Consider the following 24,958-nt stretch of genomic DNA (forward strand, 5'->3'; position numbering starts at 1 on the left):
TAAAGCTGTTGAATACCTAATGAATATTGAATACCTATGCCTAAAGGTGAGGTAGGACGATGTCACGTGACCGATGTGACCTCAAACTCTCCTAGGTCTGGCTAAGCAATTATTTGAAATGAAAGAAAGTTGATTGAACATGAGGGTTTGAAAATGGCATTCAATAATGAATCAAATCTCTTATGGACTAGAGGGCGATGGGAGGGATGGTATAACGTAAGGTAAATTTGCCACTATGCGCTGTTTTAGTGAAGTCACAAAGAAATTGTATAAGTAGTCATAAATTTAGTGATAAAGAAAAATAATAGATAGAAAATATCTCTTTAATTTGAATGACGTCATTGGACCAGCGACGGTAGCTAGTAGAATATAACGCGGGAATTTCTAAGGGAGTTAAACATTGATAGAGGCATGGATTAGAGATTTCCTGGATCGGCAACTCTCCGTCGGCGCCTTTGATGTAAGCGACCACGGCTGGCCACCTAGCGGCGGAGTGGTGAAGCTTGGTGAGATAGGACGGCGGAGGGTTGGGCGCTAATCCCTGTGGTAAACTGCGGGCCAAGATCAATCGAATTTAGGGATTGAACGGCTGGGTGCGGTGCGTTAAAACGAAGTTATGGTGTCGGGAACGTCCAGTAAGTCCATATTTGTCCTCAACGAAGTAATCGAACCATTGGGGTAAGACGTTTTGTCTCGGCAGAGGACGTGCATACCCAGTCGCCAAGCTCTTATGCCGGCGTAAAATGCACACATCACCATCTTTTGATAACACACTGTTCAATCTTTTCCATCCTCAGGATAGCCAAATCCTTTTCCTCCACGCCTCAACCCCCTGATACGGGCTGGACGGGCAACTTTATCCCATGCGGGCAGCTCCGCCAGAGCACACCCGTAACCGGGTGCAGAGAATACGGGGACCCGCAGTTGCTACTGTACAGCGACCCTGAGTAAATTGTCTCAGCACCCTCACAGTGAACAAAGATAAGCTGTCAGAGGGCACGCACAGAAAACCTCAGCTGCTCTTGTATAGGGACCGGCAGTCGATCTCAATATTATCGGTTGTTAGGACAGGACAGACGGCTAGAGTTGGGGTTCGTGTACAGTAGCAACTGCGGGTCCCCGTACCTACTTGGGAGGCTGGTCGGCCCGTCCATTCGGACGGGCTCAGTCCCGGCGGGCGGCGACTCCCTAGAGTGCCTGCCAAGACCAATGTCTCCCCCTAATTCTAATCATCATAGGCGGCGGAACGGGGGGGGGGGAGTACCGTACCCCCTTTGATTTTGGCATTTTAACATTAGCCCCATGGGCGTTGCATGGAAAGAATGGGATCAAAAGTCGGCAGTTCCCCGTAATTGAAGTTGTCCCACCGCCACTGCCTATCATCGTTCCGGCTCTGAACTGGTCTCGTCAGACCGAAAGGGCCTAACCCATCAAAACAAACAAAGAAACAAATCACTTCGCTATAAAATAATCTCGGAGCCGCGATTTCGGCACTAACGGGCTCTTCTTACTTCAGCACGTCAAATGCTATATTATTTGCTTGATGGATGGATACCTAAGGTCAACTCGAGTGTGGACCTCAGGTCAAGGCCAGTCAGATCAAAGTCACTAAGGTCACGAAGTTGGTTGAAGGAGGTTGTATTGCATACCTATTATTCGATTCAATGGTCTTCCTGAGTCCATTGATGGCTTTTGCGACTCGCTAACTCGATTTGATGAGATCATTTCCGGCGCCAAAATAACAGTTTCCATAGTTCCCCGCAATGACATAGAGGCTTATAATGGTGAGGTCATGTTAGCGACCTGACCTCAGGTGCCCTTTAAGAAAAATCCAATATAATACAAGTAAAGAGGTCTTGGGAGCAGGGCTGCGGAGTCCGGAGTCGGTCGGAGTCGACAGTTCTGACCGGGGCCGGAGTCGGAGTCGATTTTGCGAACCGGAGTCTAGCCGCCGAAAATCCATCGACTCCGCAGACCTGGCAAGGCTGCAGAGTCGGAGTCGAAGTTGAAGTCGGTCGGAGTCGACAGATCTGCCCGGAGTGGGAGTAGAAGTGGGAGTCGGAGTCATCGAAAATCCATCGACTCTGCAGCCCTGCTAAGTTTCATCTTCCAGTGAAAATCGTCTGACACTGAGGGCGTTGCGAAGTTGCAGCACTGAACTATTTTAGGACCGTGCAGAACGGCAGAGGTTTACGTATGACGTCATAGGTCAGTGATCTGACCCGACCTGAAAATGTGGTTGATTTCACAAAATCCGGCTTGAATCAAAGGCCTGGTGTTCCAAGTTTCAGCTCTTTATCCCCAGCGCCATAAGATCAATCGCGAAAAAACCGTCAGGGTGGGGCGACGCCTGAGTGACCCGCCCCCCTCCCCGTCGGCCCCTCCCCGTGTTAAAGTTAAATCCTTATCAACTCATAAAGATTATGAAAAACAGTGCCGTTATCCTTTATCAGATGAACCTCGAAGATAAACTGCTCAAAAACCACCCAACCACCCCGTCCCATCATTGGAACGCATAGCCGCCAAAAGCTCAGGCTACACTGTCAGCGTTTTTTCGGTTTCTGCGTGATTTCGGTTTCCGCGTTTTTACGGTTTCTGCGTTTTTTCGTTCCGGGCGGCCGCCGAGTGGACGCTGTTGTTTATAGCATAGTGATGGATAAGTGATCGAATTAATTAATTATTCATGTTAAATATTATTGTATTTTAACAAAATTATAATTGAATAATTGTTTTAAAGATTTTACAACTAACCAAAATATATTTTCGATCATAATCATTTGTCAGCTTAGATACAATTTTCTGTATTATCATATTTGAAGTAGAATGAAGAGTTTTGAAACATATCTTGTCTTCTTTAATCATGAATTACACCATTTTCATCATTTACTTTTGAAACTGTTCCATCGTCACAATATTATCAGCAACAATCACTTCTAATCATTCATCACTAAAACGAAATCCCGCAGAAACCGAGAAAAAGTTCACAGCTCTGAACTTTTTTTCGGTTCCGACTCGTCGGTTTTTGCGGGTTTTCGTCCCACGGGACGCCAGACTGGCAGTGTAGCTTGCGCAATGCATTCGCTATGAGGCGAACTTGACGACGCGAACCGAAATCCTGCAGAAACCGAAAAAACGTCGGAATTCATGCTAGTGTAGCTTAGGCTAAACACCGGCGTCCTATCTGGAGTTGGCGCATGCGCACTGCGATATTTGGTCGCGAATCGAGGGAGAGTTGCCAATCCAGTAAATGCTTCATCCATGATAGAGGTCAATGGAGTTAAAATTTTTGCGTATGTGGCGCGTTTTGTCACACGTTGCCTGAATGATTTTACGGAGGAGAAGATGTTGGTAAATATTTTTATTTTACGCTAAATGCCTTTGTTTTCTTACGTGTGGTTTCCTTTTATGTTTGCTTTTTTACTTAAATTGTATAATTTGTTTTTATATTTGCTTTCATGGTATTCCTTGCATTAGAAAGGCGGTTAGCTTGCCTTCTCCAATTTCCAGACCCAAGGAGGTCAAGGTTCTCCAATTCGAATATCTGAGAAACTTTTCAATGTATCAATATGCTCCAACCAAATTTCATCAATTTCATATGTCAAAGTAGAGGCAAATGGTAGGCACTAACAGGCAACAGCTGCTGGATGCTGTGCGAGCTGTGGTTCGGGTTAGGCTTTTTCTGAAACAAATTTAATCAAGTCAAGCTGTTAATTGTCAGCGTTCTGCAACTTGAGGTGTAAATATTACAGAATTACAAATAACAAAAGCCACCTTACTTGCTTTGCGATCATGTAATGAATTATTAAATTGTCTTGCTTTCTATAAAGTACCTATGCATTCTGCATCAATAGTGATCTGGCAATGCTCAGACAGTCGACACTGACTTGACAGATACACTATACAGGGGTTCTGCAACCTGGGGAGGGGGAGAGTCCGTCGTGGGGTCTGGACTGGACCCCCAATAATTTTGCTTCTGTAATGCAGCCTAATGTTATGTATGAGAGTGTACATTTTGGGGTTGGACCCCCTGACCCCTAATACCTAGACAGTTGCAGAGCCCCTGCTCAGATGTGTTGCTTATTTGAATCTTAGTGCAGTCCTGCTGAAAATAGATTGATAAACAGCCAAAACAGGCCTCATTAATAGGTGTATATGATGATGCTGTCATGCTGAATTGCTCCAGTTATACCTACCTATGAAAACTGTTTCAAGCTGGTGTCTCTACTTTGTAGGGCTCATTCATGATCTGAATGATATGTTCAGTATATACCTACTTAGCTGGTTCTCAATTCTCATTAGGCTCCATTAAGCTACAGTTCAGAGGCCTCTTGCACCAAAATCCTCTTGCACCAATGCTTGGATTATTTTGCATCATATACCCAGTCCAAGTCTCAAATGTAACAATTTGAGTGCAAAATTTAGCAAGCACATGTAGGATTATGTATTGGGCTATTGCAAACAAATTTACCACCGCTAGATTAGCTTATTCTGAAACCGGTTTTTCGATTTTACCTAGCTAGGTAGTTTGGTGCAAGAGGCCTCAGATCAGGTATCTGTTTCATAAAAATTTAATTTTGTATAACTCACATTATTAAGGATAACAGATCCATTTCGTTAAAAAAAACTCCATTAAGTCTTCCATTTAACACTACTTACCTATGGGCGGCTATAACACTGGTTGTTTTTGTGTTTTTCAGATAATTCAAATTTTGATGGTCAAATTTTTACTTAAGGGACTGCATATGACAAGGGTTGGTGATGGACCATGACAGTTTGATTCAGTTGTTACCACAGCTCCTGAATAAGGGGGCTGTGAAACCTGCATCAAGTGATCCTAAACACACACAACAGTCAAACAACTGGTATGAAGAGCAGGCCAGTTCTGACCGAACCTCAAACCAGACTCAGTCTGATACAGACCAGTCGTCGGAGACCGCCAGCTCAGATGAAGACGAATCCGAGGAAAGTGAACAACAGGCGAAGCAGCAAGAGAGACTTTCTCCCAAGCCTGTTGACCTGGATGAAATCGAAAAGTTCCTGGATGGCATTTCGAGGACCACCACGCCAAGGCTCACTCAGGGGCGGCCCCGTGACATGGTGAATATCCTGCGCGAGGTCGACGAGCTGGGAAGGCGCACTCTCTCCTCCAGCTCCCTACCGGACCGCGATGGGGCGGGTCGACCGCCTCCGAGTCCGCGCCGGCCGCCGGAGGCACGCAGTCCGGCCACCCCCGTCCCCGCCTCCGGGGCCGCCTCAGAGTCCGCGCTGCTGAAGGAAGGGGAGTCAGCAAACCGACGTGTGCGTTTCTCTCGAACGCAAAAGGCTGTCGATAGGGACGAACCAACATCACTTGTGCCACGCAGCGGCGGCGGCGGAAAGCTCAGCGTGTCTGAGCCGGCGCTAGGCTACACTCTGCAGAGTTTGATGTCGGAGGAAAGGAAGAAGTATTTGAATCTCACAGCTGATATGATCTTGTTGAAACAGAGCAGCTTGGAAAGTGAGATACAAATGAAGACACAATGGGAAGAACACGTACGAGATCTCATGGCGGAGAATTCCTCGTTAAAGTTGCAACTTGAGGAGCTCCGCTCACGACCGTCGCCGGACCTTCGTGGCAGTCTGAGCGAGCGTTCGCGAGTGAAGAACCTCGAACACCGAGTGGAGGAGCAGAATCGACTGCTGGACGGCTTCAACGCCGAGAACGCTCGACTTTATCGCGAGCTCCAGCAGTTGAAAACTGAGCGCGCAGACCTGGAGACCGTGGTGGACGACCTTCAGTGCGAGCAGCGGCTGTTGCGGGCGCAGCTGCAGGCGGCGCAGCGGGCGGCACCTGCCGCTGCGCCGGCTGCCGGAGAGCAGCGACACCAAGAGCAGCAGCTGCGCCGGCGCGAACTCGAGCTGGAACACCGCTGGCAGGAGGTGCAGCGTGCCGGCAACGAGGTGGCGCGTCTGCACGAGCTGGTTGCGCAACGCCAGGCTGCTCCGTGCGCCCGCTGCAGCAGCACGGTCACCGCCGGTGCTCCCAGACAGAGTGAGCGGACGGCTCGTCCTCCAGTGGCGACCGTCTCTTGTCAGACAGTCGCTCCCACTTCGCCGACGCGCTCCCCCGCCGTCTCCCCAGCGCGCCCTCCGACCCGCTCCCCAGAGCACGTGGCAGCTGCAGCCACCGCAGAGCTCCGCTCGCTGCGCGCGGCGCTGGTCCAGGCGGAACAGCGTCTGGACCAGGAGACTCAGGCGTCCTCCATTCGCGAGGCTGACCTCCGGCGGGCCTGCGATGCCAAGGTTCGCGCTGCGGAAGGTCGTCTGCGGCGGATGCAGGCGTCCAGCTCGCCGAGCCGGCACGACCCGGAGCTGATGGCGGCTCTGCGCCGACTGAAGGCACAGCTGGCTGACAAGGAGCGCGCGCTGACGCAGAGCCGCCGCCAGCTGGAGAAGAGCCAGCGCACGGTGACCGGCCTGCAGCGCGAGCGGGAGAAGCTGCTGGTGTCGGTCGCGGCGGCTCGCAGCCCGGCCGAGCCGCGCTCGCGGAGAAGTAGTCCCAGCCGTTCACAGCGGGCCAGTCCGTCTCGGCGAGCCTCTGTGGCCTCTGCCGCGGCGGAGGGCCGCTGTGTGGACGAGACGCTGCTGTCTGAGCTGCAGACCGCCATCGCCGCCGTGGAGGAGGAGAACGTGCACCTGAAGGACCAGCTGGGTCAGATGAAGGTCTACATGGAGGAGGAGGTGAGCCGGCGCGACTGCCAGATCGCGGCTCTGCGGAGAGAGAACGATGAGCTGCGCGCCAAGCTCGCTGTCCTGCCGTCGCCGTCACCGTCCGCCGCCGTGTCGGAAGAAGACGCCGTGCTCTCCGCCAGGAAGGATTCGCTGATGCTCGAGATGGGCTCGCATATGGAGGCGCAGGAACATGTGATTGTCCACCTGCGGGAGACGATTCGACGATTTCAGGAGCAGACGCGACTCATTGCTGGATTGGAGGAGGAAAATCGCGCCCTGCGGGGGACGATAGAGACTCTCAACTGGCGCACGGACTCGGCCGGCGGCCGGCAGTTGAGTCCGGACGCGGCGCAGGACTCGAACCGCACCTGGGCGAGTTGATGGACGCGGGACTGCGTGTGGCGGCTGAGGCATTACCTGCTGTTTGACAGTGTCTTCGATGGCTGCAATGTTACCTGATGTGGTATTTCGACAGTGCGAGAGTTGAACTCGCGTTAGGTTTCGTGGTAACTACCTTTGATAGATGACTGATGGAGGATAGATAGATGATAGATGCTGCGGTGATGCGAGAAACACGAACGAATATCATCATAGCGACACTAGTGAGTTTAGGGATTTCACGACACCTAGCATCTGTTCAACAGGTGCATTGATCTGATCGCTATCCAGTACAAATTGCAACGCATGCTTCCAAAGTGTTTTGTTATATGTGACTGACATTGTTCATGTTGAGCCGCGTGTCATAAATATGAAATATATTTAAATTCGACTATTTTTGTCAGTATATGAATAGTCTTATATAATACGTTATGTATTATATAAGTGCCCGTTCCGTTACACTATTTACAGTAGGTATGGCAAATATCTTGCTTCAAGTGCTCTGATCTCCGAGGTTATCAGCACCCATGGGCAGCATGAGATTGATGCTCAGCTCACCCGTGTTGCGTCGAATGCGGAACGTGGAATGATTTCACTGAATGGAGGCTTGAGGACATCATTCCAGCAAGGCAGCAAGGGCTATCCCTGCAGTTTACAGGTAACTATCCCTATCAGTTGTTAAGCTTTCATTCTACGCAATGGAAACGATGACATTGTTCAATTTTGGAATCCCGAGGAAATGGTACCGCCCTCCCCCCCCCCCCATTGAGCTCATGGTGGACGGCCCCCGACTTGAGAGGCTCGGTAGATGCGAGTTGTGTTGAGTGGTACTCTCTGTCTGTTGGATCAAATCCATGTAGGCTTTGACATATTCTGTACAGCCTTATAATATGGCTGCTGGACCTTCATACGTCAGTTTCAGAAAAAAGTTCATTCTGCGACCAGTAGCGGCGGAACACCTTCAATCAAGGGGGGGGGGGGGCACTGCCGACTTTTGGTCCCATTCTTTCAATGCAACGCCCATAGATAGGGCTAATGTTAAAATGCCAAAATCAAAGATGGGCACGGTGCCCCGGTGCCCTCCCCGTTCCGCCGCCTATGTCTACGACAGGAGAACCTTGGGGGAACCTTAGTCGAGTGTTGGTAATTGGTATCATCAGTTATGGGTCTTATTTGTATTTCCCACTGAACTGTATTTCCCCACCTCGTTTATCATCATCATCATCATCATCAATTGTATTATGTCTAGAGACAAGACAAGCATGGGCATAACAAACATACACAATGCACACAAGACATACGCCAGAAAACATATGCACAATCATACCTACACCAAAACATAGGCAAACCAAAAACAACATAACACTATCATATGGGTGGCGCTAATATCATTTGTATTAGTGCCCATGCCTCCCCAGTGTTCTGAGCCAGGAGCCAACTGAGCGAGTCGGTGACTCCACAGGGGGGTCTTGGGGTGTACATAATCTCAGGTGGGATATGACCTCCAGCAACCTGTAGAAGCACACTCATATTGGCCCCACATACGATGAACATAAATCTAACGATAGGCGCGCAGTGTCCCGATGAGGCATCCCCTAGAACAAGAGTGGCCAGGCTGGCAACCAGAATTTGGCGTAGGCGGTGATTTTCGCGGAACGCATCACGGAAGCACGCGATGATGGAGCGACGTAGAGTCTCCTGCACCTTCGGTATGTGCAGAGCAGCGAGCAAAGCTGTGTGGTGGGCTCTGGATGGCAAACGTAAGGCAGCTTTGACTGTTGCTGCTTGCCAGGACTCGAGACGAGAGATGTCGGCGGGTCCCAGAGGGCACAGAGCACAACCAAATAACAGGGTCGGGGATACTATGGCTCGCCAAAGGAAAGCTTTGTCAGGGCCAGGGAGCTGCGAGCTGAACAAACCCGCTCGGGAGAGACCGAAATAGGCGCCTCGTCCACGGGACACGCGTGCATCTACGTGCACTCGGCCCTGAAGGTTCGGGTGCAGCTGAACACCAAGGTGCTCAGTGTATTCCTTACACGTGAGCAACTGGTTGCATAAGTGCCACTCAGGTCAGAGCCTATTTTAAGGGAATTTGACTGGGGGGGCAACCTGGAAAATTGTCTTTAATAATCCATTAACCCTCGCCCGTATTGGTGTTTCCAGTAGCGAGCGTATAGGGGGGGGGGGTCCGTTGGACCCTCCCCCTTGCCGTTTCGCCCCTGATCGAGCTAGAGCTTCGCGGAAAAAACGACCGTGTTGCCCGTGATAAAAGGAAGCCGATTATACCCAATTTTAAGGTCCTAGGTCATCGGTTGACCTTCCAGGTCAGGTCATTGACCCAAAAGTCGGGAAAATCGGGACCTGTTAGAGCGTCGTAAAGAGTGGCTGCTATGGTTTTTCGGGGTGCTGATCACGAATATCATGTTAGTTATGATCATAGATGATGTCTTCATGCATTTAGGCCAGGTCAGGTCAGGTCAGGTCAACCAGTAAGGGTTTTGCCGGGTATTCGTAGTAGGTGGCAACCGCCTCTGACAGCTTCGTAACATGTTACGAAGGCACCAAAACTACTTCGTAAATGGTCAAATGGTTGCTTAATTCGAATTCAGCTCCAAAAACTAGCCTAGAAAGTAGAAACATGTAAAACTCGAAAATGTGAACCGAGGTCATCAAAGGTAAATGATCTGGCCTGACCTTCCGGTGATCTTGACACCCACCCTAATGCATGGGAGCTACATCATATCCCATATTTGAACGTTTGAAACCACGAAAAGACTGCAAACGCGCGGCTAATGCGAGGCGACATACGCCGAATCGCGACCTCGGCCAAACATGGTGCCATGGTGCTAGGCCGCCGGTGCATCTGAAAGAACTGTGGTGCCCCTGACAAGCCTGAAGTTCCAACGACAGGCCCGTGGTGCCCCTGACAGGCCCATGATGCCTTTGCGAGGCCGGTGGTGTCCACGTGAGGCCGGTGGTGCCCCTGGGCCCTGACAGGACTGTGGTGCTCCTGACAAGCCTGGAGTGTCCCCGACAGGCACGTGGTGCCACTAACAGGCCCAAGGTGTCCCAGTCCCTGCGAGGCCGGTGGTGTCCCTGCCAGGCATGTGGTGTCCATACTAGGCCTCTGGTGCCCCTGACAGGTCCGTGGCGCCCTTGCTAGGCCTATGGTGCCTCTGGCAGGCCTATGGTGCCCCTGGCGGGCCTGTGGTGGTACCCCTGACAGGCCCAAGGTGGTGCCCCTGCGAGGCCGGTGGGGCCCCTGGCAGGTCTGTGGTGCCCCTGGCAGACCTATGGTGCTCTTGCTAGGTTGATGGTGCTCCCAACAGGCCTGTGGTGCCCCTGACAGGCCGGTGGTGCCCCTGGCAGGCCTGTGGTGTCCCCGGGCCCCAAGAGGGTGGGGGGTCATGACCCATATGACCCACCCTTAGATACACCACTGGTCATTACTTACAGACTGACTCATTTGACATCCATTGCAAAACAAGTCACAGTAGTTACGTAGTATGTTTGTCACCCTGTTCCTTTATGCCCATTTTTATAGTGGGCAAATCTCGACGACTAGGGGGGCAATTCTGTTGAGTGCGGGGGCATTTGCCCCCCCAGTTAACATGTTAAAATAGGCCCTGACTCAGGTCGCTGGGCTAAAAGACCAGCACCGAAAATGAAACAGTGACTTTTGGTTGCGCTCGGAACCGGGTTAACAAATTCGAGCCTCCAGCTAACTGAGAATTCTGAAACAGAATCCAATAGCTTTTGCAAGTCAAGTGCGTTCCCCGACATGACTAGGAGGTCATCAGCGTAAGCCACTACTGGGACATGCTTACCACAGACCATTGCACCAAGGCCGGTAGCGTCCAGTTGCTGTATCAGCGGCCTTAAGAAAATATTGGCCAAGCATGGTGACAGAAGCGCACCTTGCCTCACCCCTCGTCGTACGGAAAACGCATCCGATATAGAACCTCCGAACCGAACTCGTGCTGAGAGGTCGCTATACCAGAAGGCTAAAACCAGCCAACCTCGGCGAGATAAGTAGTCTTTAGCCCGAAGTAGGATGCCAGCGTGCCATATTCGGTCAAAGCACTTACGAGCGTCGAGATTAGCGACGAACAGCGGGGATTCGTGCAACAAATAGTGGCCAGCCGCTTCCTGGACGAGTAGCGTTGCCTCTCTGGTGCCCCGGCGCTGAAGGAATCCAAACTGTAGGTCTGAAGGTCGGAAAGAAAGTTGGATTTCTCGAAGAAGCAGTAATTCGAGCAGCTTTGATACCGTGGACACCAAAGAAATTGGTCGGTAGCTATCCGGACAGTTTGGGTCCAAGCTACTTTTTTTAATAAGTGGGACCACTGTGCTTCGCCGGAAGCTGTACGGTACTCGCATCTCGGCCAGGCTGGCAGATAAGAGGAGAGCGATTATGTCCAGAAGCGTTGGTGAAGAGCCATGGATAAGATGGTCGGCGGTGACGCCGTCAGGGCCGGGAGCTGCATTCCTGTTTAGCTCCGTTATAAGGCCCGCTACTTCACGGGCACTTATGATCCTACTGGGACCCGGTGCTTCAAGTGCAGATGTCCTATATGCGTCTACTAACTTATGAACGGTCTCGTGCTCAGCTGCAAGCCCCTCAGAGTCACCGTCCCTGTGCGTGAGGCTGAAGTGGTCAGCAAGAAATTAGTAATTAAAAATTTAAAAATTAATAATCCGTTCTTTTCTGCTTTGTTTCAAATATGACATGGTAGAGACAAGAACATGGCGCAGTTGAAAGAGAAAAGTGTTCTAAACACAAAATATTGAGAATATTTTCTGCTAGTGAGTAAAACTGACGTTTCTATTCGCGTAAATTCGCACTGCCAGCAGTTTTGAGCTGTCACTGATATTTATGAATAGGCATGAGTGCCTTGGTAAAGTCATATATGGGCTTGGGTAAAGTAATCTTGCTTGGTATAGCAGCAGCTGCGCGATTTTATTCTTGAAAGTGTGTTGAGTGGTTTAACGATTTTACCAATTTTACTATTTATTATTTATATACACTGTGGATTTTACCATGCTGCTTATGATTTGGCATTTGATGTTTGTCGTCCCACACATCTTATCTTCTTATAACGTTGAGAGGGTAGCCAGCCGCCAGGGTCAGGGTGCTGTACGCGGTACCTAGTAGAAGTAAAGAAGGCGTCACACTTTGACCTGTTTTTTCAACCAAGGAGAGTGTAGTTTGCATTCTCATAGCAGGCGTCGACTTTTCACAAGCGGTGGCAGCATGTGAGACGCCTGCTATAATAATACCGTGTAGTTCGTCTTCGTGTTGTTCATTGGAGTCACTCCACTGAACTGCACCAATTTGTTTTGCCGGAGTGGTTTGGTTTGGTTTGGCTCGGCCCGACTTGTTTCTTTTTGTTTGAATTACTCAGCCTATCATGTCTCACGATGTTAGTTTGTGCTAATTTTGTTATGAAAATGCTCATTGGTGGTTCCAGAAAGGTGGTGTTGGATGCTGTCATTGGGGGCATACCCCAAAAAGCCTGAGAATTCAAAAAAACTCATCAGATTTTGATTCCCTATGCACTGCTGAGTGCTGTGCATTTCAAAACCAGCTTTTCCCCATAAAAATTGTTAAGTGTTCATTTTATCCTAGAAAAACATCAACTTTCTTTAATTTCTGGTGCTATGGGGGAAGTGGGGCTGGGGCTTTGCCCCAAATGCCCCCTGGATCCACCACTGAAAATGTATATGTAAACTGTAAAGATGAAGTCAGAGTGGTACCATGTAGTATTGGTAGGTAGTAGATTTGAGCCTTGAGGTATTGTTTGATTAGATTATGTTTTTAATCTACTAGGACTTCATCCTCACATTTACTGAAAATGGTGCTTTGAATATCCATATCCCTACTCTTCTCCCCAGGGTCTCAAACATCCCCCAGCGTTATAATTACGGTTAAATTATAGAGCATGAGATACTTATACTTATACTTATACTTATTAAGTGCGGAATTTTGAAAGGCCACTTGGCCTCAAGGATCCGGTCCTATCGAGCTCCTTGCAGTTGCAATGCCCTGACTCAGTCGTTAAGATGAGTTGTGTATTTCGAATGTGCCCAGTGTTTGTCCAGTCTGGCTTTGAATGCGTTTAGGCTGGGAGCGTCGACGACTGATGGCGGTAGTGCATTCCAATCGTTGATGACGCGGACGGAGAAGACATTTCGACGCACTCGGGAGACGGCCCTCGGTTTTGCCAGCTTCCATCGGTGTCCGCGGGTGTTGCCTGCCACCGCCGCCGCGAAGAACCTCTCCGCCTCGAGGTCGATCCCCTGTCTCAGCACCTGGTAGACAGTTATCATGTCACCACGGCGACGGCGGTGGTAGAGAGACGGCATGTCGAGGATCCGGAGCCTCTCCTCATACGGCTGATTTCGGATGGTGGCGACCAGCTTCGTGGCCCTCCTCTGAACCTTTTCTACGCGCCTCTGGTCCTCCCGAGATCAAGTTGTTCTGGTGCTTGAGCTGATGGGGATGGTCTATGTAATGTGGTAGCAGCTGTAGCTTGAAGTCAGTTGGGTGGGCCAGGCAGGCAGTGTCCTGATTTGATGGGGATGTTAGGCTCTGGTATTTCAAATTCTAAATTCTGCTGTTACCCATAGTTGCTCAATTGAGCAGTATGTATTGGTCTGAGCCTAAGCAGGCAGCAACTAGCAAGCTCTGCTTAGCATGGTCTCTTGCTCTGTTAATCTGCCCATTCAAACATTCAACCTTGTTTAAATAAATCAATATTTTTTTTCTTCAGCTCATAGTGAAAATCATGCACAGAGTTCAACATTTTGAGCTAATTGATTTGGAGTGCTTATTTGAAATTGTTTAACGGACTTTCACTGGGTAGTGGGTAAAAGTTATTATTGGTCCCGGTACTCCGACTTGTATTGAAAAGTCTTCGATGGGGCACACATAGGTTTAAAACGTTTTACCCACTACCCAGTGAAAGTCCGTTAAACAATTTCAAATAAGCATTTACCTGGGTATTAACTATTAAGACATGACTCTTCAGTCTCACTTGATTTGGAGTGCCTCAAATATTGAATTTACAGCAATATAGAGGCAAACAAGATCTAGCATGTTTGAGCTGGTATTGAAAAAAATATCAGTAAAAAAAAAGAAAGGCAAACTTCATCCAGATGTTTGAAATAGGTAGTCATGGGACATGAAAAACTAGGATGATGCCGGCAGAAGGTTCTTGCCTGTCTTTGTTTGAGATATAGATGTTTTATGTTTTGAAACAAAGTAACCTTAAGTAGGCTCAACCATTTAGTAATTCCTCCCCTTTTTAAAAGATTGTGTTGCTGACAAGTGCCAGCCCATCATGAGTTATTTGTCCTGTCTGTCTGTCTGAGCATCCCTACAGATGCTTTAACCTGCCTGGCAGAGTACGAACAGTCCATTGCTTGTGCATCGTCAACTGTATTTATCCGAGTTCAGTCAGCGTAGGCATTGCACGTTCTATCATGCATCAGTAGTACCCAAATCTCCGCGAGGAATACGTATTACGGTTGATATACTGCCGGCGGGAGTAGCGAGAAAAGGAAAAGTCGGTGCCGGCGGCGACCTGATCGAGATCCCTCTTCTTGCGGAAGATGTACGGGTACCCGAGACCGGCGTACCCGAAGTTGGAGTACGCCAGGGGGCTGTAGTACAGGGCAGTCTCGGCGGCGGCCTGATCCAGCTCCCTTCTCTGACGGAGGGTCTCCGCGTGGCTCACATCGCGCCTCTTGCGGAGAAACTGTGGAAGGAAATACGGCGGTGAATACCTGGGCAAGAGTGTTACTATTTTATTGGAATCATTGTACTTCTATAATAGTGAGTTACATTGCCATTTGATCGATCAGTATTGCACGTTTCCTACAAAACGACTTTGTTTATACCCATGCATACCGCCTATGCACACGAACAGATCTCCATCCGCCACTCACCGCGTAAGGGAGTCCCGTTTTGAGTGAGTAGAGTCCGTCGGCCGGGTTGGCGGTGTACAGAGTACTGGTGATGGGGGAGGCGGTCAGGGTACGCGCCGCTACCGCGCACAGCAGGAGAATCTGAAACAGACGGTACAGGGTGTCAGGGGGCGTTACTTGTGGTGGGGAGTGAGCCAGCTCTCTAACAAAGTCGTCTGGTAGGTACATATAGAAACAGCTCATAAGAAGTTTGAGAATATGATTTTGTCATACCACAATGTTGCTTGTAATTTGTGAGAACTAAAATGAGTGATGTTCAAGTATTGATGCCTCAAAAACTGAGCAGCTTTGCCAAGGAGCTACCTTCAAACCCCCAGTACATTGAAGCACAATTCATCAATGTCTCCGATGGCTAGATCTTACCGCGCACTTCATCTTCTCTGCGTGTATGGTACCCTGTTGTCGCTCTCCTGCTGTCGTCAGCTGCCTGGCTCATCTGTCGCCTGCCGCCACCTTTATACGCCGAGTGTTCTGGGCGCGGTCCGTCCCACCTTGCAGTCCCACCGGCCAAACCTGAAACGGCACACACGTCGAGATGAGAGGGACGGGTCTTGTCCACCGGATGGTATCAAGTGATCTCAAGAGAGGATGGACAGACGGCTCACGGATTGCTGGTCTATTGGTCTAAATTATTTGTAAAGCTAAAAACAAATTGGAGTGCTTTAAACGGAATGCCTAAGAACTTTTTAAGATGTTGCAGCGGCCACGGGTCATAGCCATGTATTTTTCGCAAATGAATAGCCAAAAGGAACTCTATACAAAATGCCAAACTCATTTCACGGCGTAAATGTCATATCATTTTATATTTCCCCCGACTATTTTTAGTTCCGAGTTCCGACCCTTTCGACTTTAGTATGATGAATTCCGCTAATGTCTGTACTCCGCTCTATCACGTTTGTTTTCTTTGTTTTTCATTCCTGATCCCCCGCCTCTGTGGCCTTGCTCTTGACCGTGCAGAGATAAGGAGCGGTCCACCTTCAGTCTGCGTTATCGGTCTGTGTCCCCAGCTGCACCCCTGCCTCCGCCCTGCACAGGGTCGGGGGGAGGGGACAGTGAACTGACCCTCCGACCAGTTTTTGTTGGTGCCGTGGACGTGCTGTCGTTCCACGGAGGAGGGATTCTTTGTTGTTTTCCATCGATATGTGAAGACGAATAATAAGCATAGCTTCAATACATGTCGACGAGACAGTGGAACAAATGGGGAGCCAAAAACGGAATGCCTTGCTATTGTAGTCGGATGACAGTGTCTTGGGACGAGCATGAACTTATTGCTGAATGCTGTAGCATGTGTTGCGTGATCAACGGTTCGATATTTTTATCGATTGTATGATTTGCTACCTACTGCATACTGCAGTGTTTATAAATGTGATATTTACAGACTTGCCTCCTCGAGACACTCATCTAAGGCTTAGCTGCTCATTTGGTCCGAGCTTGCTTACCTATTTTGCTGGACCTTTGACAAAATACGGTCTTTTTCAGGCACTGACCAGCGTTAAACACAATGTATACGCTGCTCAGTGGGTTGTACAAACATCTGGTGCAGAAGGACGACTATTTCCTTCTCATTCTGGGTCTGGATAATGCTGGAAAATCGGTAAGATATAATAACGCTCGGTTACAGACTTCCCCGTTTCGCTGGTCGCTGATCTATGCACTCGCATTTTTCATTTTCCGTTTTCATCTGATATGCTCTTTACATGTTTAATGCTACGGACTAACTGTCGTTTTCTCTTCCCTGGCCGCAGACCTACTTGGAGGCGGCCAAGACAAAGTTCAAGAAGGACTATAAGAGTCTGAACGCGTCCAAGATCACTACCACAGTGGGTCTGAATATTGGACAGGTGGACGTCTCTGGGATCCGTATCAACTTCTGGGACCTGGGCGGACAGGAGGACCTCCAGAGTCTCTGGGACAAGGTGGGAACGGCTGATGGAAAGAGTGGGACAGACTGATGTGGGGGGTTGGCAGGGCTTAGTGGACACTAATGGGAGAGAACAGGTGGCTCATGTGACTTGTGATACACATTTAGTCATAAACTCTAAGTCGCAACAAGCGAGGGTAATGTGTGAACACTTTTAAACTCAACAAGCAAGATGACCTACGTAGTCGACTTGCCCTAAATCGCCAATAAACTTTGCAACTTTGCAACTTGTCATCCGTGCCCCCGTGTTACGAGGCGTCCGTCTCGTAACTCTATGGCAGCGAGTTCGTGGCCGAAGAGCTTTGCTCCGATTATGACTGTTGTCTGTATTTTCAGTATTATGTGTGACGATTTACCTACGTGCTGTGACTTACGTCGTACACTCTGATCAGCAGGTGTCTGTGTTTTCAGTATTACGCCGAGTGTCACGCCGTGATATACGTCGTGGACTCTTTGTCTGTGTTTTCAGTATTACGCCGAGTGTCACGCCGTGATTTACGTCGTGGACTCTTTGTCTGTGTTTTCAGTATTACGCCGAGTGTCACGCCGTAATTTACGTGGTGGACTCGGCTGACCGGGAGCGGATGGACGAGTCCAAAGAGGTGTTCGGTGAGTGAGGGCGCTCGATAGAAAAGGAAAAGGGACTTTTACTGACATTTCTAGTGTTGTCATTTGCTACACTTCAGGGCCAACGTTCAGTGAACATGATTTTTGATAACATTGACTTTTTGCTTCATTTGCATAACATTACCTTTTCTCTTCGCGTATTTTCTGAAAACATAAGCACAGGACATTCTCATTTGCTACTGTCATCTACATCTGTAGTGTTCAACAGTGATAAATTTACCGTATTCTTGCATTCCCGCTACATATCGCCCAATGACCTTGAACGATCGGTGAACTCTTGTCCCGATTTCTTTCCTCCTCGGCCCTCAGATCTTGTGATCGGCTCGGAGCACCTGATCGGCGTCCCACTGTTCTATAAATGTGGCCTGCCCTTTGACCTTTGACCCGTGACCTCTCCCCTCCCTGGCCCTCAGACCGAGTGATCGGCTCGGAGCACCTGATCGGCGTGCCTCTGTTCAATAAATGTGACCCGTCTTTTGACCTCTGACCTGTGACCTTCCCTGGCCCTCAGACCGAGTGATCGGCTCGGAGCACCTGATTGGCGTGCCGCTGTTCTACACATGTGACCCGTCTTTTGACCTCTGACCTGTGACCTTCCCTGGCCCTCAGACCGAGTGATCGGCTCGGAGCACCTGATTGGCGTGCCGCTGCTCGTGCTGGCCAACAAACAGGATATTCCCGACTGCATGGGCGTGCGGGAGGTGAAGCCCATCTTCAACCAGAGCGCCCACCTGATCGGACGCAGGGACTGCATGGTGATGCCCGTCTCGGCGCTCCACGGGTGAGTGGGGTGAGGGGGAGGTGGGGATGGGGTGTTAGAGGTTGGGTGCTGCCGTGGAGGAAGATGGGAAGGTTGGGAGGACAGGCACTGCCGAGTAACGTGAGGTCCAGTTCTGAGTTAGGTGGTGTGAATGGGAAGCTTTCGTGGTATGAATGGGAGGGAATGCTTATGTATTGATTTTGGCTGTGAGTGGCGAGGGTTGTTGGTGAATAGTGTGTTTTCATATATGTTGATATCCTGTAACTCGTGCCTTTTCACCGCAACTAGCAAAGTTCCACATCCTATGAATGTCAGCAGTGGGCAGGTGGCGCCAGTTGGCGCATGGTTAGTATCACCGCTTCCCAGTAGATGCCGGTACCTACTTGAAGACTGCTGAAACCGCTGGGGTTGTGGAAGGGTTTCTGCATTATCACTACGGACTACCTGTATTTATGGAAATATGAACTTGTTTGCATTTTAAGGGTAGGTTTCGAATACAGGTGTTATGCTTTAGCGGACACCTTTAACTCAATGATTACGAGCGAGCGAGCGCAGCGAGCGAAGCGAAGTCTTTTCAATATAACGGAAAAATCTCAGTATGAGCGGCCCGGCCCGGCCCGGCCTGTAACGCTTTTGAGAGGCTTATATCTCAGCAACCGCTGGACCGATTGGCCTGCGGTCTTTTTTGCTGGGTAGCTCCATCCCTTCTACCCCGTAATTGACTACTTTTGATACATCTCAGTGACCGTCGTGGCACGTGCCACGTGAAAAGTCAAGGGTGTTCAAGCAGTTTTGCAAAAGTAATGATTTTGAGAGGCCCATATCTCAGCAGCGGCTTGAGCGATTGTCTTGCGGTAATTTTTGTAGGGTAGCTGCATCCCTTCTACCAAAGGTCAGATACTCTTGATCTATGTGAGTGACCCCTACTGCACGTGCAAAATAAAAAAGAAGTGTCAAATTTGCTCCCATTTCAGTAACTCGGTAATTACTGGGGCGATTTCGCTGAAACTTGGCATACAGGTAGGCACCCACCAGGCAATGCATTCCCATGTGTTGCGGTTAGGGTGCTACTGCACGTGCGCACGTACAGGGGGCGCTTCCAGATCTCGAGAACGGCGGGGCCGATTGCGCTCAAATTTGGTACACGGTTGGGGACCAGTTAGTAGGGTGCCGTGCAAAAGTCATTTTGGACCCCGTTTGCACGTGCGCACGTGCAGAATGCCGCTTCCAGAGCGCTATTGCATAAAACTTACGACACCGGATATTTTACGAATTGTCTTAGAATCGTACTTATTCTACGCCAATCTGTTTCACAAAGGTCTTGAAAATAGTACGGAGAGCAAGGAATTTACTCCAGCACGTGACGTAACTTTTGGGGGTTTCTATTGCATATAAGTTAAGATTTAAGAAAAAGTAGTTCGCCGAAACGCGCAGAAAATGTCGCAGATGCGCCAAATGTGTAAAAATCGTAAAATATTCTACGGAGGGGGTGGGCTTCTTAGATTTTAGCCGAAAGTCGGCTATTGCAGCTGTTTGACGCCGAATTCCAACTTTTTGAGTCCTTATACAGTTATGAATGCATATGAAGGTAACTCCTTAACACACTGATGCTTTCTTATCCTCGAACAATTTATAGAAAGACTGCAACCGCACCTCTCATTTCTCAACCAATGCGATAGCATGATATAAGCATAGTCGCACCCGACAATTGTACTACAACGGTGGTGACTGACGTTAGACCACGCTCGTAGCTCGTTTGAGGAACTGCAGACGCATTAGTCATCAAACATATCAGCCGTGTCGATGTTTATTTCTGGTTCCCACATTCCGTTGACGATTTTAGTGAACATCCAAACACACTCGCCTCAGATTCTAGCACGTATGTACCATACGTATTCAGAGAACGTCTGTGCACCAATACGGCCGCGATTCAAGTTGAGCTGGAGACCCACGTAAACTTGACATGTCACTGTAATCGTAACACGAAGAGCGCTTTAAAAAAAGGGAACAAATGATGCTGAGCTTGCACAGCCTCACTTTTCCCGAGTGCGCCAACACCGGGATAAGACGCTGCTGATAGGACGATTTCAACGAAGGTAGTGACTCTTGGCGTAGCAGCCGCCATCTATCGGCGATTTATCAGAGCCCTCTGTCGGCTGAACCCAGCGGGATTCTTCAACCTTCATGTAGAACAGCCGAATGCCGTGGTCAGAAGACTCCTCTACGAAGTCGGATAGAAATTCCTGAAACAGAAATAAAGATGTCGGTAAGTATCAGAAAGACTAGAACGAATGGATTGAGAGGAGATCATTTTCGAAGGCAAAGTGGCTGACAGAGCATGAAATAGGAGAGAGGACTGAGGGAATCAGGAAAGAGGCGATACATATAGACAGGGGCGGAAAAAGTAAATCGAGCGAATAATGAACTTTTTATGACACCATGTATCTCCTCGCTCTCAGACTTCTTTGAATGCAAGCATAAAGGTCTGTGACTGTGCCCTGCTATACTGGTAAAGTTGACTTTTTAAAGCCAATTTTAGCCAGTGCATTTAATTAAATTTAATTAGCCAATTTTAGCCAGTGCCATTTAATTAAATTTAATTAGCCATGTCATTTAATTAAAGCCTGTGAATTGAAAGTAATCAGCAATTCACTGGCAGATTCAGAATAGTCCAGTAGGTATCTAGATGCTATACTGATATGCCCTTAATGCTTACGTTTGAAACTGAAAAATATCACGCAAGCCCACAGACGAATAGGTAGGCATTCATCTTGTAATACCTAGCTTAAATGCATTCTGTTTTGTGCCTACTAATTCAACGCGCGAAAGCATGTTGCTTGCAAATATATAATTAAACGTAATTTTGTGGATAGTTAAATGATTTTAATGATAAGACACCTGACACCATATCAATATGATATGGCATTTCAACATACCTAATTGTAGATAATGGTGAAGAAAAAAGCGACAGAACATTGGAATGTTGCGAGTAATTGAGGGCTGAGGCTAATAAACACGATGCCAAATTCAAAATACACCAAAAGAAAATATAGATCAGGAATTGTAGCGGCATTAGCTTTAACCATTAACTATTGAAAAAGCTCACGATTGGTCTGAAAGGGCTGAGCAGCAAGATTCCTTTACTACTCGCTGAGCAGTGAGCAGTGTGCTGCCAATGAACCGACAATTGTTCACTAACCATTCGATATAATAGAAAACTTACTTGTTAGTCTGGGCCCTGGTTATCTTAATTCTTCATTTTCAGCCACCAAATGATGATCTTGTTCGATCTTGCAAGCCAAGCTGGACATTTGTCTTGAAATTCTTCTTTGGAATGTTGTTTACTTTCGTGTCCTACCTAGCAACCACCGGACGGCGAGTGTACAAATCTCAGCTTACTTAATTGGCGAAAGGTGGCAGTAGCAGCTACGGCACTGTTCTAGACGGATACAGTGCACTCAGTTCTATGCAAATTTATGTAGAATATCGACTGAAACCCATAGTGAGGGCAAATTATCTATGATCTTAGAATATCCCACACTCCCAAGATGCCACGATCGATGTTGTTTACCAAGCCGACCGCCGCTTGATGTGGGAGGGCGCATGAATATTGAAAAGTACGAAAGGTAGTCTAAAGTCGCTATCAATTCAAGGTGATTTGAACCACTTATCCAGACAACGTGATTCACACATTTCAGTACACTGGAACTTTAATCGCTTTCATTATTGTCACCATTCTTCTGCATTTCGTGCTGAGATCCGGCACTATTTTCATTCATGTATGACGTCATACCTAGATTTTCCAAATATTTACGAAGTAGGTCACGGCCTTTATGCAACAGGTTTTACGGTGTTTCGTAGAGTATGGCCGTTTCGTAAAAAAGTTAAGATCTACTCCGGTGGCGTAAATCTTATGTTTATGCAATAGCGCTCAGATCTCAGGAACGGCTGGGCCGATTGCGTTCAAATTTGGCACACCGCTAGCGACCGGTTAGAAGGGTGCTTTGCACAAGCCCGTTGGAAGTACCCTCTCGCCCTTTCGCACGTGCAGGACTCACTATCTCGCTCGCTTGTTCTTCGCCCAAAAGGCGTTTTACTGGTAAATAATATTGACCACTAATTTTTTTGTCAGATCTGTTATTCGCTCTCCTGAAAAGCCTAATACTTGTCCTTCCTTTCATCTTGGATCATTTTCATCAGTACACCTGTCTGCTCCACCCCCTACCCTTACTCCTCCAACTGACCTTACGGTCATAAGTTAAATCGTTAAATAATCTGTTGCTGTTCCCCTCATGTTCCTCCAAGTGACTGTGCCCCACGGCCGGCCGGCCTGGCCACCTCTGCAGGGATGGCGTCCACGAGGGGATCGACTGGCTGGTGGAGTGCGTCAAACGAAACGCGGCCAACCGGCCTCCGAAGGACGCAGACTTCTCATAGTGAGGTGTGAGGACCGGGGAATGGGGAGGGGTGATTTATGAACACTGAACTATGTGGTTTGGGTGAACCATGGGTGTATGGTTGGAATATTGGATGTGTATGTGAGGGTGCGTTATATTTGCGTAAGTGAGATCTGTGGAGGCAATGGGACTTGTGTTGGGTTGAAGACATGAATGAAAATGTGGTTTTAATGTGCATATTTATTCACTGATTTGTGCTGTTCGTCAAATCAGTATTGTATCTCATACTGGTGAGTTGTTATTACGTGCGTCATGCATTCACTCGTCGTTAGTTTCACTGTCGTTTTGTGTATTGGTGACCGTTCAGTTGGTTTGTGCCCAACACATGGTGTTCAATGCGTATGATAAGTGACATGAGCTCGTTTTAATTCGAGTTAGTATTTATTTTATTGTCCTCGAAATTATCTGCGCACTAGGACATATTTGTTTTGCCATGGTCGGCGGACCTTGTGGCATGTTACCGTAAGCATGCAATTTATTCCATAAGTAACAAAGATACGCCAGCGTACCTGGGTAACTGTCGTGCATGACATTGACTGCTTGTATGTATTTGTACATCCGTATATTCTCTTGGCGTTTCTCTTTGTGAACTTCGTGGATTTCGCGAATGCTTCGATATCGTACCAGCAAAAATGCAAAAAATGGCTTATTTATCCTCGTCATTAATAGGGCTTCACAAACTCAATCCGTTACGATGATCTGATAATCGTCATAATTTTTGTTTACCTAAATATGAACGGAACCCGCTTTTATGTCGTCTGGTAAAGGAAGGGGTCCAGCTTTACATTGCTATTGGAGGGACACGGGGTTATTTTAGTGATTCAAAAGCCGCCGCCTTTCTATCACCTCACTGGTGCACAGTGCAATCGTTCACCAACAGATAATGGCATGTCATAGCTGACACTGGAGGATAATGCGCTCTTAGCGGGCATTCTGTACTCACCGTTATATTTATACGGAGAATGCAAGCCACGAGGAACCGACGTTTGATAACATGGATACGCTGGTCAGATGTGCAGGTAAAAAATAAATGTATTTTTGTACGGCTGGTGGTGTGTGTCCTTTGGTTTGTCGTTTCAATACTGAGAAGTGATGGTGGTGACTGGGTTGAGAAGGGAAGGCGGGTGGGATGGTTGGGTGAAATGACCGATATAGGATACTGATCGATTTATGCTATATTTCATCCAGTTCCGTGCAGCTAAATATCGTGAAAAGCATCCATATCGGGAGACGTCCCGTTACCTTTCTTTATCTTCTATCCATCCGCCGATCGCCATTCTGGCTACTGATATCGGAGTTGTGCGGCGAAAGTTTATTGTGCCTTAACCGGGTGCGGGTTCCACCCAAGAACCAATGACGTCAGGTGACCTGTTTACTCCGACTCGGCTATTATAGCAGCGCAGATCGTACCGATAGTGGCTGATCGACCTGAGCAGCGGCCCGGTTCGAGCTGCCGCGCCCGGGTGGGTGGGCCGGGGCGGCATCAGTGGCGCTGCGGCGGTACCGGGATATCGGGGATCTGGGAGTCCGACTTGACTGGGAAAGGATTTGTCAAACTTAGGGGACTTGCTTTATGCTCATCCGGCGGATGTTTGAGAGCTGCATCTGATGTAAACGTGGAGATTATTGATGAGTGGTGGAGGTCAAAGGAACAATTGAAAATCGTCGGGCCGGCGATTTTTTCATGCTATTTTTCGGGATAATTGACGCCGGGAGCACCCTGTTCCCTAAAATCGGCGAGGCGCCAGCGAACGACTCTTTAATATCTTATTTATGGAACTGATGCAGAAACACACCGGATATTTGAATCAATTTAATTAATTTATTTATCTACGTATTTTAACAGGCATTTCTACCATCTGGAATTGTAGGTGAATGAATTTGACTGATACGCTTAACAACACACCTCCCCAGGGGCGCGGGAACTACTTTCCGACTGGGGGGGGGGGGGGCACACCATAATAAAGATCAACCTAGGGTACCCCCAAATTTAGTTTTCTCACCGGTTTTAGGCCACTTATTTTTCACCCCTCGGCTTTTTCAACAAAAAAGAAAACATTTGCAAAAAAGTGTAGTATTCTGTCTCAAAGCTGTGGGGGCACCGCCCCCCCCCCC

General features: G+C 48.4%; 3 protein-coding genes and 1 long non-coding RNA gene across 10 annotated transcripts; 2 read left to right on the forward strand and 2 right to left on the reverse strand.

Annotated features, from left to right (window-relative positions):
• On the forward strand, window positions 1-7,483 carry LOC122388262 (ciliary rootlet coiled-coil protein 2-like). Of its 6 annotated transcripts, none has more exons than XM_043379176.1 (2): window positions 1-46; window positions 4,698-7,483. In XM_043379176.1, the coding sequence occupies exon 2, from the start codon at window positions 4,759-4,761 to the stop codon at window positions 7,090-7,092; it is 2,334 nt and encodes a 777-aa protein (XP_043235111.1). In that variant the 5' UTR covers window positions 1-46; window positions 4,698-4,758; the 3' UTR covers window positions 7,093-7,483. The 6 variants fall into 6 exon arrangements, with proteins under 6 accessions (XP_043235111.1, XP_043235112.1, XP_043235113.1 ...); XM_043379177.1 differs by lacking the exon at window positions 1-46 and adding an exon at window positions 3,204-3,348; XM_043379178.1 differs by lacking the exon at window positions 1-46 and adding an exon at window positions 3,204-3,344.
• A 4,516-nt stretch (window positions 7,484-11,999) lies between these two features.
• Window positions 12,000-23,891, forward strand: LOC122388264 (ADP-ribosylation factor-related protein 1-like). 2 transcript variants are annotated; one of them, XM_043379181.1, is made up of 6 exons: window positions 12,000-12,027; window positions 16,558-16,672; window positions 16,824-16,994; window positions 17,527-17,608; window positions 18,236-18,407; window positions 22,733-23,891. In XM_043379181.1, the coding sequence occupies exons 2-6, from the start codon at window positions 16,580-16,582 to the stop codon at window positions 22,821-22,823; spliced, it is 609 nt and encodes a 202-aa protein (XP_043235116.1). In that variant the 5' UTR covers window positions 12,000-12,027; window positions 16,558-16,579; the 3' UTR covers window positions 22,824-23,891. The 2 variants fall into 2 exon arrangements, with proteins under 2 accessions (XP_043235116.1, XP_043235115.1); XM_043379180.1 differs by having other exon boundaries at window positions 12,002-12,061.
• LOC122388265 lies at window positions 14,515-15,586 on the reverse strand. Its single transcript, XM_043379182.1, has 3 exons — window positions 15,442-15,586; window positions 15,040-15,159; window positions 14,515-14,849 (listed from the first exon to the last, which is right to left on the reverse strand). The coding sequence occupies exons 1-3, from the start codon at window positions 15,451-15,453 to the stop codon at window positions 14,580-14,582; spliced, it is 402 nt and encodes a 133-aa protein (XP_043235117.1). The 5' UTR covers window positions 15,454-15,586; the 3' UTR covers window positions 14,515-14,579.
• LOC122388266 lies at window positions 20,176-22,319 on the reverse strand. The gene is made up of 2 exons (XR_006257762.1): window positions 21,610-22,319; window positions 20,176-20,629 (listed from the first exon to the last, which is right to left on the reverse strand). It is a non-coding gene; the product is annotated as an uncharacterized LOC122388266 (long non-coding RNA).
• Window positions 23,892-24,958: the final 1,067 nt, after the last annotated feature.

Source organism: Amphibalanus amphitrite, unplaced genomic scaffold, assembly GCF_019059575.1.
Source record: "Amphibalanus amphitrite isolate SeventyFive unplaced genomic scaffold, NRLGWU_Aamphi_draft 000315F_arrow, whole genome shotgun sequence".
Taxonomy (NCBI): Eukaryota; Metazoa; Arthropoda; class Thecostraca; order Balanomorpha; family Balanidae; genus Amphibalanus; species Amphibalanus amphitrite.

Coding starts and splice junctions, on each gene's coding strand:
- LOC122388262 (XM_043379176.1), top strand. CDS start 4,759: ATGGACCATGACAGTTTGATTCAGTTGTTACCACAGCTCCTGAATAAG.
- LOC122388265 (XM_043379182.1), bottom strand. Junction 14,850..15,039: donor AAACGGGACTCCCTTACGCG/GTGAGTGGCGGA, acceptor TTCCTTCCACAG/TTTCTCCGCAAGAGGCGCGA.
- LOC122388264 (XM_043379181.1), top strand. CDS start 16,580: ATGTATACGCTGCTCAGTGGGTTGTACAAACATCTGGTGCAGAAGGAC. Junction 16,995..17,526: donor TCCAGAGTCTCTGGGACAAG/GTGGGAACGGCT, acceptor CTGTGTTTTCAG/TATTACGCCGAGTGTCACGC. Junction 18,408..22,732: donor CCCGTCTCGGCGCTCCACGG/GTGAGTGGGGTG, acceptor CCACCTCTGCAG/GGATGGCGTCCACGAGGGGA.